Source organism: Marmota marmota, unplaced genomic scaffold (genome assembly GCF_001458135.2).
Source record: "Marmota marmota marmota unplaced genomic scaffold, marMar, whole genome shotgun sequence".
Classification (NCBI taxonomy): domain Eukaryota; kingdom Metazoa; phylum Chordata; class Mammalia; order Rodentia; family Sciuridae; genus Marmota; species Marmota marmota.
The window spans coordinates 35,119,602-35,133,226 of record NW_025999932.1 but is presented as its reverse complement, the minus strand read 5'-3'; the positions used below and the strand labels follow the sequence as shown (position 1 = coordinate 35,133,226).

Below are 13,625 nucleotides of genomic sequence, written 5' to 3'. Positions count from 1 at the left end.
GTACCCATCGTTTTTAAATAGATACAGTTTTTCTCAAAATTGGAGCAGAAATTTGGTTATAGGTACAGTAGACGGAAAGAAAGATTGGTAAACCGACAAAGTAATAGAATTGGGTATGTGCATTCATCTTGCTTTACTGTGTATTATAATGGCTTTATCATCCCTTGTTTTTGATAGTTGGTAATTCCAAATTTCAGAATAATAACAGAAATAGAAGTAAAAAAGCTTTTATTTATGTTTTATATTAAAATATTTTTTAAAAAACTCTTATAAGAAACTAAAATATTTTTTATTGATCATTTATAAACAGTAGAGGCAAATGTATGTACTCCGTGTGCCTCACCATTTTAGTATGTTTTTTCTATGAAAATATAATACAATAAAGTGATTTCAATTCAGATTTTATGCTATTAGTTTCCTTTACACAAGTATAAGAAATTTATTAACATTTTATATACTTAAAAATCTAAGTGTGTAAAATGCCTGCTTTATTGTTGAAAACTCAGTTGGTGTGTGATTTGCCCCCATTTAAATGTTAGATTGACTTAGCTTCAGAGCTTCCCACAGAAGGTTTCCTGCATTTGCTGGCTGTTGCTGATAAGAATTCAGTGTTTAAGCCTTTTGTTTATCTGAGGAAATTCCTGTTAGGTGTGTGCACATTACCCTTTGTTTTCAGTATTAACCTTGGTGCTGGCCATCAGAATCTTATACAACACTCTATTCTTTTAGCAAAATTCTTTTGCAGATGGAGGATACTTTTCTGCAGATGGGCATAAGCTGATCAGAGCCACTATTATATATATCCAGTCACTCTGGACCAATTTTTCAATTAATGACAAGTTGCTTGATTGCTTTTAAAAAGATAACAACTGTACACGTCAATTAGATAAATTCTGCACTGGCAGGATATTTTCAGTAACTTGAAATAATTTATTGGAAACATGTTTGATGAAGTTTGAAGAGTAATTTTGCTGTAGTAAATGAAACAACTGGTAGATTTTATTCAGATATATTTGGTGGCTTTGGAATACTTTTTGTGATATCCACCATATCCAAAGCTACAAGTATAAACATTTAGTAATGGCAGGCTGAGGCTGCTTCAGTTAAATCATACCTATTATTGCAGCCAAAATACCTGAGCCCAAAAGGATATTCATGCAGCTGTTCAATGCCATTTTCAACCAGGAAAGCTTTACAAGGCCCTTGATTCTTGACCTCCTATCAAGAAAACCAGTGACAGATTATCTGATTTGTGTCAAGTAATAGTAAATAATATTTTAGACTATAATTTATGTTACCTTTTGTTTGTTTAATCAATAATAATTATATTATTTTTGAAAATCTGAAAAGTTTTTGTTGCACTTTATTTTGAAAAATGTATGGTTTCTTAGGTAGAGTGGATGTTATAAGATAAGGTAGATGTATTACTTATATAATTATTTTATTAACAATTGATATTTCTAAGGAAATTTCATAAATTTGTATTATAGGGAAGAAAATAGAGGATGCTTCATTCATTTTCATTCTTTAGATGGATTCCAGTAAAAATTACATTTCTCATTTCAGGCCTTTGAAGACCTCAGCAAGCTAATGATCAAGGTATATGTCATTTACACCTCCAAAATTCATACCAGCTATGCTGCAATTTTGAAAATATATTTTGTTAGAAGATACTTTGGGGACATTGTTTCTTTTTAGTCTTTTCTTTTGACAGGCTAAGGAAATGGTGGAGTTATCAAAATCAATTGCTAATAAAATTAAAGAGAAGCAGGGCGACATCACAGAAGATGAGGTAAAGATGCCCTTTAAGGTCTTAGAAACCACGTGGCACCAATAGTACAGCCATGTCTTTGTGGCTTTCCAGTTTGCTTGCTTGCTGTCTCTCTTCCTCCCTTCCCTTTCCTTCCTTCCTTTCTCCTAAGGATTGAACCCAAGGTCATCTTACCACTGAGCTACAATCCTCAGATTCCCAGTTTACTTTTTAAAGTAACATTTCATTTCCTTTAGGACTTGAGGGTATGTGAAAGTGCTAAAGAAAAAGTGGACCATAAAAATTTTGTTAACTCTAGTAGGATTCAAGTTTGTTCCTATGCCTTTTCTTGAAGTATAGAAAACATAATGAAAGATGTAAGGAGTGGCTATTTCATACACCCCTAAATTTGATGTCTATTTCATTAAATTTGTCTACAATCTGGTCACACCTATTTTCCCCAAATTTTCACTTGTATCATTTGGTTGATATTAAATATATTGTCATTATATAAATTCTCTCTCACACCAAACTTATGATATAAACAGGATGAGAGATAAAACATAGAAGGAAGGAGAATAATTCAGATTTTTGCAAGGAACTACTAGAAATCCACTGCCTTATAGTTCATGGCATAGAAACATAGTGAAGAAATAGGTATATAGAGAAAATTGAGCTGAATTGAATTTCTGATGGAAGGATTTCAAATGTTGGGGTGGAGAAAAGAGTTCTACATCGTCTTCTCATGCATTTTCTCCTCTCATTACAGACCATCAGGTTTAAGTCCTACTTGCTGAGCATGGGAATAGCTAACCCAGTTACCAGAGAAACCTACGGCTCAGGAACACAGTACCACATGCAGCTGGCCAAACAGCTGGCTGGAATATTGCAGGTGCCTTTAGAGGTAAAACCAAACCTAAGTATACTTTAAAAACTATGTTAAATTATTTCCATGATATCACAAAGCTTAACAAGAGCCTAACTCCTTTCATAATGTGGTTACTATCAATCAACATACTATTTTTTTTTCAGGAATATTAAATTAGTCTAGTGTACTTATTAATGAGTCTTTATAATACTCTAAATTGCTTTCAATTTGCATTTTATATATCTATAACTATAAATCTATTTAATATGCTTTTCTAATTTAAAAATGTATTATATTTTTCTATAGATGTTTCTGTTTATCTAGTCCATAATGTATATTATACTATTAATAATTCTGTAATGCAGATTCATCTAGTGTAACAATATTCAGGTGACCAAAACTTTATTAAAGCCTCTGCATCAAGAAGTATTTCAAACATATGCCAAAATCAGTAATATAATGAATCCCCTATGTGCCCATCACCCAGCTTCATCTATAAACCAACTTCCAAAGTTATTTTAAAGCAGATCCTAATATCACATCATTTTATCTGTAAATATTTCAGTAACTGTAATGATAGACATCTTTAAATGTAACTGTAATCCCATTTCACACCTAATGATCCTTAATATCAAATATCTAGTTAGTGTTTACATTTTCTCTTATAGTTTGTTTTTTCAAATCAGAATACATTATAATTAATTGATTTGCCTCTCAAGTTTTGGTTCATTCTCTTTAAGTCCATGGGTTTTTTCATTGCCCTCTCTTTCTCCCTGCCTTCCACTCCTAAAATGTATTTGTTGAAAAATTGGAAGTTTAGTCCAGAATGTCTCATTGCTTGGCTGACTGTGTAGTTTTAATAAGGCTTCCATTTTACATATTCCCTATTAACTGTTATAAATAGAGCTTTTTTTTTTCTGGAAAGAATATTTCATAGAGGGTGCTGTATACTTCAGGAGGCACAGGTTGACTTTTTGTCATGTCAGCAGCCACTGACAGTCATTATTTGGTCTGTCATTTCATTAGGGGCTGCAAAATGACAGTATTCTTATTTAATACTATGTTTCCTATTTATTACTTTATTTCACCTAATAATCATTGCCACTGCACTAGTGTATATTCATGAGTATTCTGTGCATCCTAATCTTATACTAAAAACAGTTTAGTAATAACTTATTTTAAAGTAATACTGGCACAAAGTTTTTTAAAAAATAGCTTCATATAGTGATCACATTACAGATTTTTTGCGAAAATATTTGACATGAAATCTTCAAGGATTATGAAGTGACATGATAAGGATAGGTGGAATGACTTTACACATGTAAATGTACTTACATGTGCCTCTCCTTTCAAGTAAGTAAATGCTAAAACAGTAATAACAACATTAAAGTCCAAATACTGAAGGTGAAATGCCTCTTGATACCTGAATAGGCTCTCCTGTGTATAAGTCTAGTTTTTTAAAACTTCTTAAGAATTTTTCCTGATTTGTAATTTCACTCCAATTCATGATTTCTGCTAAGAAATGCTAACTGGTGCTAATTGTAATACTTTTTTTTTTTTTTTAATCTCATCTTAATAGGAACGAGGCGGAATAATGTCACTCACAGAGGTGTACTGTTTAGTAAACCGGGCTCGAGGAATGGAAGTAAGTACAGAATATTTAGATACTCTCTTAGCCAAATATAGACTTTCTTGATATAATACAAATTCCCCTAGAGTGAATACAATTTGAGGAAGGGTTGTGAATATCTAAGCTATTTTGAGAAATAGTGTAGTGTGGTGAAAATAATACTATGCTGGGATCTAGGAGGTAGATTTTGTATCTGGGTTTGCCAGTGATTGCTGAGTGACCTTGAGTAGCTTCATAACTTCTCTGGGATCCAACTTACCCTTAAGATAAGGATTTGGAGTGAATGATATGTTTCATCTCTAATATTCTGCATTTTTGTTGTGAAGAATGAGGTTGTGCAGGAACCTCTTTCTCTACAATAGTTAATTTGTTCCTAAGTTACAGTTAGATAGGAGGAAACAGCTCTGGGGTACTATTCGCATATTAACTGTAGACATAAGTATGGTCTGTTTAAAGAACCTAGCAGAAAGGATTTTGAAAGTTTTCTCCACAGAGAATTAATAAATATCTGAGGAGATAAACATGTTTAACTTGATTTAAACATTATGCAATGCATACACATACCAAAAATTACGTGGTATCACATAAAGATATGCAGTTTTTCTGGGTTTGTGATGTCATTTAAAAGAAAAAAAAATAATTAAAAATAAATAAATAAATAAAATTGGGGGGTGGGGGGGACAGTTAGATACAGATTGCCCCTTAGAGAGTGCAGAGGGAAAGCCACCTTGCTCCTCTGTCTGCCCTGTCACACCCACACATCCTTGGCCTCCAAGGTCCTGTCCAGGTTCCCTTTGTGTCCCAGCAGCCAAACACAGTCACTTTGATGCGGATGATTCTCACGCATGTCTTTGCAGCCCTCACCCCAGCCCAGAGCTAAGCCTCCGTTGTATGTGTGAACAGTCATCATAAGTGGCCTCAGCAAGTGCTCACTACCTGCCAGGCCCTCTGTATGTGTTGCCTCGTTTATCCTCCCACTCACTCGGTGAGGTAGCTCCTTTACTGTCCCCATCCTAGGGATAATTTGGGAATGAGGAAATTGAGGCTTACATTAAATAACTTGGCCAAGGCCACACCTGGAGACAGTGGTTTGACAGGGATTTGCACCCAGGCCTCAGGGGGCTGCCTCTGGAGCCATCCTGTATGATTCAGAGCTGTGCTTGTCCCTGCAACGGTTGTGATCTGTTAAAGCTGCACTAGCCAAAAGGGTGCCACTAGCCAACTACAGGTGATGATTGTGAGCTTGTAACATACTAGAGTTAAAAGATTAGTACAAAATAAAGAAATGTTAAATGTCAGCATCTCAAAAAAAGGTTTTTTTTCAATGCTGGGGATTGAACTCAGGACCTTGGGCACTCCTAAGCTATATTCCCAGCTACTGTACCATTTCTTTTTTTTTTTTTTTTCTTTACTTTTCATGTTGCTACTACAATTTTAAAGTTATATATAGTATTTCTTTTGCAAGGCACTGCTTTAATGAATTGAAGCATTTGGCTCATTTGTTAGTTCCTTTTGCTTTGTAATGATTAAACTACATAATTTTCTTGATAAATGCTAATTTTTAAATTTCCTATTATGTTTTAGTGATCATTACAATTATATAGCATTACACTTATTGACTTGCAGTGTAAACTGGATTTCTTTTCCCCATTAGTTGCTCTCACCAGAAGATTTAGTGAATGCATGCAAGATGCTAGAAGCACTGAAATTACCACTCAGGTAAAGGAACCTTCACAGAAGTTTGCCATCTGTAACCATGATTCTGCCCAGGAAAGAACCAAAAGCTCAACCAAGTTTACCATGCTGCAAAATGTTGTCCTCTTGAACTTATATGTGACTAGAGTTCACCTGGCACCACAAGCATCTTCTGTCATCCTGGTTTTCATCCTATCATACTGGGTGTGACCTAATGGGACTCCCAGATTCTTGTTGATTTGAGGGAAGAAGATAAGACTGTGAGCTCCTCCTAGGAACTCAGGATAACCAGCTCTTTCCTTTAGATGGTTTGTGTTTGACGTTCTGGAAATTCAGAAGTTCAGGTGTTTAGCTGTGGAGTTAATAGAAAGGTAGTCAGACATATTTTATTTAGCATGTAGATTCCAGTAATAATGTAGTAATCTTATTACCTGTTAATTCAGGAGCACTTTAGTTCTGTCATAGTTACTTGTGGTCATTCATTATATTTTAAATGTTGTGTGATTATCGTTGTCCTTATTCCTGGGCATAAAAGAAAATAAAAAGTGTGTGCTTCTTCTTACTAGTTGAATATCCCAGATGATTCTTGACTCTGTTCTCACATATCTGGTTTTCAGACTCCGGGTTTTTGACAGTGGCGTCATGGTAATTGAGCTTCAGTCCCACAAGGAAGAGGAAATGGTAGCCGCGGCCCTGGAGACAGTATGTGAAACCAGTTTCCTCCATTCATTAAAACTCATGAAGACCCAAATGTTTACTGATTTGAGAACAAGATTTTCTTTTGAATTTAGCTTTATTAAAAAATTAACATTCACAGACTCAATTAAAAATGATTTATTATACACAATGAATACATAGTAATCAAAGTCATTCATTAAAAGCTTTTGGAAGCTTATTGGCCCTCTTAAAATCTTGGAAGTAAGGAGAGTTAGAATTAGTGAAGTTCAGGCTTTTCTACTGAAGTTCTAACTTTCTTAATTAGAATGTTACACAAAATTAAACTTTTTCTTTAAGTTAACACCTACATAAACAGCATTATAAAACATTAGAATTTGTTTTGTGAAATAACTGCTTCAACAAATTTGAAGAGCGAATACAGTTTAGATGGATTTTAACTGGCCAAACTGCCAAAATTACCCATTAGTATATCTGAAATGCTATTGTTGTTAAGCCTTTAAGCTGAACCTGTGTAATTTAATAATTCATAATTATTGTATGTTTCAGTTCAAGCTATATGAAAACCCCAAGACTATAGATATTCTGCCACATTTTAAACTAAACCTATATATATGGATCCTTTACTAGAGCGCATAGTTCTAACTTGATTAAAATTTGTTATGTGCTCCTTTCAGAATATACAGTAACTCTTTCTAGGCTTTAGTATAGTGTTTGGTTCTGTTATGTTACAAGGGCTTCATGTTGATATTTTAGCTTCTGCTCTATTTGTTCTGGGTCCATAACTTTTTTATAGATTTAAGCACTTATTAAGATTTAATTTTAAGTGAACATTCTTTGGATTTTATTAGAAAAATCAGAACATTATTTCCTGTATATTCAGTTATATATTCTGCCTAAGGTTAGTACAGAGGTGTACTAAACTAATAACTTTTTTTTTTTATCTGTTCTGTGGTTTTGATAGGTTTCAGAAAAAGGATCCCTAACATCAGAGGAGTTTGCCAAGCTCGTGGGAATGTCTGTCCTCCTGGCCAAAGAAAGGTAAGTTAGGCCTTTGCCGTTCTTTATAGTTTGTGTTTGTGTTTCTGAATGGACAGGTAATTAAAGTTTTCTTCTTTTTATTCCTAGGTTACTGCTTGCAGAGAAGATGGGTCATCTTTGCCGAGATGACTCAGTAGAAGGCTTGCGGTTTTACCCAAATTTATTTATGACACAGAGCTAAGGGTTTTGTATTTGAAATACTTTTTGTCCATACTTTTATCTGAGATTGTGTGACACTGAGCTATGAGATAAACCCCGATAAACTGAAGATTTATTAGAATTTCACAGAATGATATAAAACTCTTTTAATCTCTCCCTAAATATTATGGTTCTGAAAACTTATTTAGGATACATAAAGGAAAATACAGAAAAATGAATGCCAATATGAATTTAAAATCATGCTATAGTTGTGCAAAACCCTCCGAGTTTAACTTGAAATACAGTAGATTTTGATTCCCAAAAGTAACCATTTAGTGAAGAAGGGAATTTAAGTCCTTGAAGGAGGAAAAAGATAAGTTGCATGTTTGGATAGGTTAGATTATTAATTTGGTATGACTAAAATTCACTAAATTATGAATGTTTTCCTCTGTGTCTGATGCACCCATTTTGGGGGGTTTTCTTGAAGGAAGTCATAGCTACAGTGCAGTTTAAGAACCTGACAACATTGGAACAAAATATCAAACTTTACTATGCCCCATGAGGCTCTTCCTAAGGGCTTTTAAAGCAGTCATGGGCATGTCTTTGACAGACCAAATGAAACACCTATAAAAAAGGAGAGGGCTGGGAGTGTGGCTCTGGAAGAGCTCTTGCCTAGCATGTATGAGGCCCTGGCTCATAGCTCTAGCACAGGAAAAAAAAAAAAAAAATTAAGAAGAAAATCTTATTTGACTTACATTTATATTCTAAATAGGTTTTGTTTGTTTGTTTTTTAAGTGATGATTTCATGGCTGGCATTTAAAGAATGCAACTGTGTCATTTTGTTTAAAAATTGCTGTGGATTTTGAAACTGAATTAAAGAGCTGTGTAGACATGCCCAGAGTTACGATTACAAGTTTGGGAGGTAGATGGCTTAGGAATTCCCTAGAATTGTTCTGCGGGTGGAAGGGCAGTGGGAACCTTTAGCTAATTTCACAGGAACCTTAGTGCTCTATTACCTGGAAGCCAAGGATGGGAAGAGAAAGTGGAAAAGTAATATGCCTCCTTCTCCCTCCCTTAAGGAATCTTAACACTGAACTTAAAAAAAAAATATTATATATTTCTATCATATTTCAGAAATATGTATTTCTTCTTTGCCTTACACATTATAAGTTGTGTGAAGAAACTATCTTGGTAAAAGGTGTTAATATTGAGACAACAATAACTGGCCAATGTTGCCTGTAGAGTGCTTGACTTTTGAAGTAGACTGGCTGACTTCATATGTTACTGCTCTACAGTGTGCAGTGTATCAGCATTACCTCCAACTCAGGGACCCCTACGGGACAGGAGACCCCTTTCTGAGACCGAGTTGGACACAGAAGAGTAGCGTTGTTTTTAGCCAATTCTCCAGGGGGGATAGTGTAGGAGTGGGGAAAACCCTTGGCACCAAGAGGAGGGATGCCCAGGTGCACACTCCAGGACTTTCCTACTAGGTGAGGTAGAGGCCACTGCAAATGCCCTCTTGGGAGGTGCCGAGGTCCTCAGCCACAGATAAGGGGATTCCCTACCTCTAATCCCTTCCTGAAAAGTGTCTGTTGCTGCTTGGTGTTTTCCAGTGTCATAGGAATGCTGTGGCCAAGGCATCCTGCTTTAGTCTTTGTTTTCCAAACCTGTCACTGACTCTTCATTGTGGTGACAGATCCCCTAATTACCTCATTGCTCAGCCTCAGGTTTATTTTGGAAGTAATAGTGTCTGGTCACCCAAGTCTTTTAGGGGGTTAGTTGGACCATAATGTAAACTTGTTTGTACATCTCCCCTCTGGGTTGCACTCACTCTGTCACATGACTCTGGCAGACTTGTGTGTACATACATAAGTACACACACACAAACCACAGTATCTTGTCTGGCTAGGGATCTTAAAAATTAACAGAGATAAATAATAATCTGTTTCACATGTTGGAGTAGTTGCAGATAAGGTTGTTGGAGCTTCTGGATCTAGTTCTAATAGTTGGGATTCATTACAGCAAGCTGACATAATTCAACATACTATTTACTTTAATGTGACAACAGATGAAAAAAATGAAACAATATGAGTTGTTGAGAGTGATCTAAAGAAAAATGACATGAATATGCTTTTCAGATGTCACATTAACTAAAGAATAAGTACAATTGATTTTATTATTTTATTTTAAAAATGGGCATTTTTTCACTTTTTCCAGACCTCCATTTGTATTTTTATTTTTTGCCAAATGAGGTGTTATTTTTGTCTTTTATTGTTAGAGGTTATGTTTAGATACAACCAATCAGGCCCTAAGTGCAAAAACGTTCTGCCTTGGTGCTTATCACTGGTATAATTATTTTTGTTTTCCTAACTTTGCTCATAAGAGCATGAATCTCTTTGTAGCTTTATGGTAATGGAGTATTTCTAGCATTCAATAAATATCACTTCCTGTCAAGAAAAATTTTTTACATTGTATAAGTGAAGGTTGTTTTCAGGGTTAAATGACTGATATTAATGTATATATAGTAAAATGATTGCAAAATATTAAAATATTTGATTTTGATTTTCTTACCTTGGTGTTCTTTTATAAATACTTTGTGAAAAACATGTGAAAATGATAAACTTTTAGTCATACCAAGCCAGTATGTTAAGAATTTTTCTTTTAGATTTTATAATTAAGCATTGCTTATAAATATTTATGACTTCAAGTGCTTACTATTTTAGTTACCTTTAAACATGAGAAATGAGTCATGAACTGTTTTTTTTTTTTCCTCCTCTTAATGCTGGATGTGAATCCCATCGTGTGTAGACCCTGTGTATTTGTGTGAATGTCTAGCTCTAGTTCCCTGTCACCAGACCAAGCTGATCAGAATGTCGATTCATCGTTTCATCACTCTCAAACTCATATATTTAAAATGGTTCTCTTTTGCCCACCAATCTCAGCATCTTCAATGGAGTCACAGCTTATAAGGTGGTTAAGTTTTACAGAAAATTCGCCTAAGGACAAAATAGTGCATGCTCAACATGATCCTTGAAAATCTCTTAAATTGCCAATAAAGTTCTCTTTATAATCTTACAGTTTGAATCCCTGTGGAGTGATATGTAGGTGTGAATATATCATGCATATAGTAAGTACAATATATAATAAAAACTGCATACCAACAATAGACTTTTATAGCATTAATAAATACACCATTTTAGGGCTAGAAGTATGACTCAGTAATACAGCACCTGCATGGCATGTGTGAGACCCTGGGTTCCATCCTCAGCATCACAGGAAAAAAAAAAAATTACACTATCTAAATGTGTGTCTTTTTGCCAATACAAATGGTTGGATTTATGTAAGTTTATTGCTGATCCCATACCTTATGATAGATCTAGAGTGTAAGCTCCACAAGGGCAGAGATTTTTGTCTGGCTTGTTCATAAATATATCCCCAGAGCCTAGAACAGGGCCTGGCACACAGTAAGCATTCAATAAATATTTATTGAATGAATTAGCCTTGATGTATATACCTATTTATAATTTGCCTCCACTTTATCCTACTTTCAATCTAAAAGAATCTTTTTTTTTTTTTTTTTTTTTTTAATACATACAGGTTTTGTGTGAGGAACTTTGTGAAGCATTAGGCAAAGGGGTAGGATAATACAAATAATATACTGCCCTGCCTTGAAGAAGAGGGTGGAATTGTTGGAGAAATGGAAACAACTTTTCACTGAAGGTGGAGTGAAGTACCATACTGTGGAGGACTGAGGGAGCCTTCAGTTTTGTTTTTGTTTTTTTTAAGAGAGAGAGAATTTTTTAATATTTATTTTTCAGTTTTCAGTGGACACAACATCTTTATTTTATTTTATGTGGTGCTGAGGATGGAATCCAGCGCCCTGTGCATGCCAGGCGAGCGCGTTACCACTTGAGCCACATCCCCAGCCCAGAGCCTTCAGTTTTGATGAAGTGCTCTGGGAGGCTTTGTGGGAGAAGAAGAACCTGGTAAACTAGGCCCACAAAGACTCAGAGGTTGCCAGTAAGTGGAAGGCACTGGGTCAAGGGAACAGCACAAGGTGTGCCCCTTCCCGTTCCTGGACATGTCTCCTTTGTCTGCCCAGACTTCCTTTCTTTAAGTTCAAAGACTGTCATACAGCTTTTTCTTTCTTTTTTTTTTGAGTCCTCACTGTCCTAGGCTAGTGACTTTACAAGTAAATTCTCAAGTTAAATATTAACTGAATGGGTGGGCTGGGGTGTGACTTATTGGTAATGTGCTTACCAAGCATACATGAGGCCCCTAGGTTCAATCCTCAGTACCTAAAACAAAAAGTATTGAGTGACTTTCAAATAATAGTACTGTGTCTTAAGTTGACTAACAAACCTAAATCTATGTTCTTTACCCCTTTTTCCCACAAGGCTTCTCAACCAGACTCGTTATGGGTCAGCCTGAGATTTGCTCTTATTTAAATTTTAAGACATGGGCCATATCCATGATGTGGGAGAGACTCCTAAAAAGTCAGGTTACACACATGTAAGATCTTGTTTTTATAAGCTGTTATTAGAGTGTGAAAATTGGATCATTCATGTTCTTCCTTGTGTCCTGATATGAAATCATGAGTCAGTTATGGCTTTCATCTCAGAGCACTAACTTGGGAAATAAAACATTTCTCCATTTGTGTACAGGGAATTACTGAGTCCAGATTTTGTAGTCTGCATAGATCATTAGATTAGTTGCTAGTCTAAAATAATTCAATGTATGTGTCTTTGAGAGCCAGTTTTAGTTCAGTATGATACCACCACACACCAGTGTTTTTTGAAGGCCTTTTTCAGTCTTCACTTTTATTTCAGAAAAGATTAAACTAAATCTTAACTACAAAGACTGTAATACAGTTTGGCAAGGAATTCTAAATCAAAAATGATCAAACATCTCAATGAAACTGTTATTTTAAAAATGACCAAACATATCTATCTATAAAGGCTTGTTTCTAGATTTAGGTCCTCCCACTCTCAAATAGTGGCTTTTTGTGGGAAGAGTATCTTTTGAAAGATTACCATAGAGCAAGTTATCAGGCATTCCTGCCTAAGAATCTCTCTTATAGCCTCCAGTTTACTTATTCTCGGAAGTTACATTTAACTATTATTATTATTTAAAATGTCCAGGAATAGCTGTGTTTTGGCTTTAGCTGTCTTTGCTAAGTGTTTAAGATGAAGCAAGTCAAACTGACTTTTGTTTCTATCTATTGTTAACAGTCAGCTGTGTTTCCATGGGAGTCCTGGGAGAACTTTACAGCAGTTTCTCAGTTCCGCTAGTGCCATTTGCGCTAGGATGGGTCCAGGCCTTGCTTGACCATGTGGCTTCCCTTGGAAGCATCAGGGATGTCTCCCTTCTCTGTTGACCCTTCTCTTCATAGCAAATGCACTGATGGCTTTCTGTCCTCCAGTGGTCTCATTGGCATATTCCTGTGCTGTGGCATTTATTGCTGCATCAATCTGGTTCCAGTACTAATGAATTCTTGTTTCTCTTATAGACCACCCATCTACTCAAATGGCCCTCCAGCCTATTACTTCTCAATCGGACTTCTATCATGGACCCCTCGATAGACCTGATTTTTAAAGGGGACTCCAAACTGCTTGCCCAACATCGTCCCCTTTCAGCCTGAAGAGGCCAGAACGATCTTCGCCCCCTTTCCTTACAGCAGTAAGGAGTTCCCAAAATTAGAGGGGGGAATGAAGCCAGATTTAAAATTAGGTAGTCAGTGTAGTTAGGTAAATCTGGTCTAATATCGAGTGAAATCTAAATGGAGGCCAAGTTGAGAATGAATTTCCAGGAAAGTTGAACAACTCTCC

The 13,625-nt window shown here is 35.6% G+C and overlaps 1 protein-coding gene across 2 annotated transcripts in view; it reads left to right on the top strand.

Moving 5' to 3' along the window:
* The window catches only part of Vps36 (vacuolar protein sorting 36 homolog), a 29,908-nt gene extending 19,541 nt beyond the window's left edge, over positions 1-10,367 (top strand). The window contains exons 7-14 of one of the 2 annotated variants that reach the window (XM_048800881.1): positions 1,567-1,599; positions 1,715-1,792; positions 2,520-2,654; positions 4,198-4,263; positions 5,903-5,967; positions 6,561-6,645; positions 7,583-7,614; positions 8,826-10,367. In XM_048800881.1, the coding sequence (XP_048656838.1) occupies positions 1,567-1,599; positions 1,715-1,792; positions 2,520-2,654; positions 4,198-4,263; positions 5,903-5,967; positions 6,561-6,645; positions 7,583-7,614; positions 8,826-9,039 (708 nt within the window). In that variant the 3' untranslated portion in view covers positions 9,040-10,367. Of the gene's footprint in view, positions 1-1,566; positions 1,600-1,714; positions 1,793-2,519; positions 2,655-4,197; positions 4,264-5,902; positions 5,968-6,560; positions 6,646-7,582; positions 7,660-7,746 lie in introns of both variants that reach the window. The other variant, XM_015484244.2, reaches the window with a different exon arrangement.
* The last annotated feature ends 3,258 nt before the right edge of the window (positions 10,368-13,625 follow it).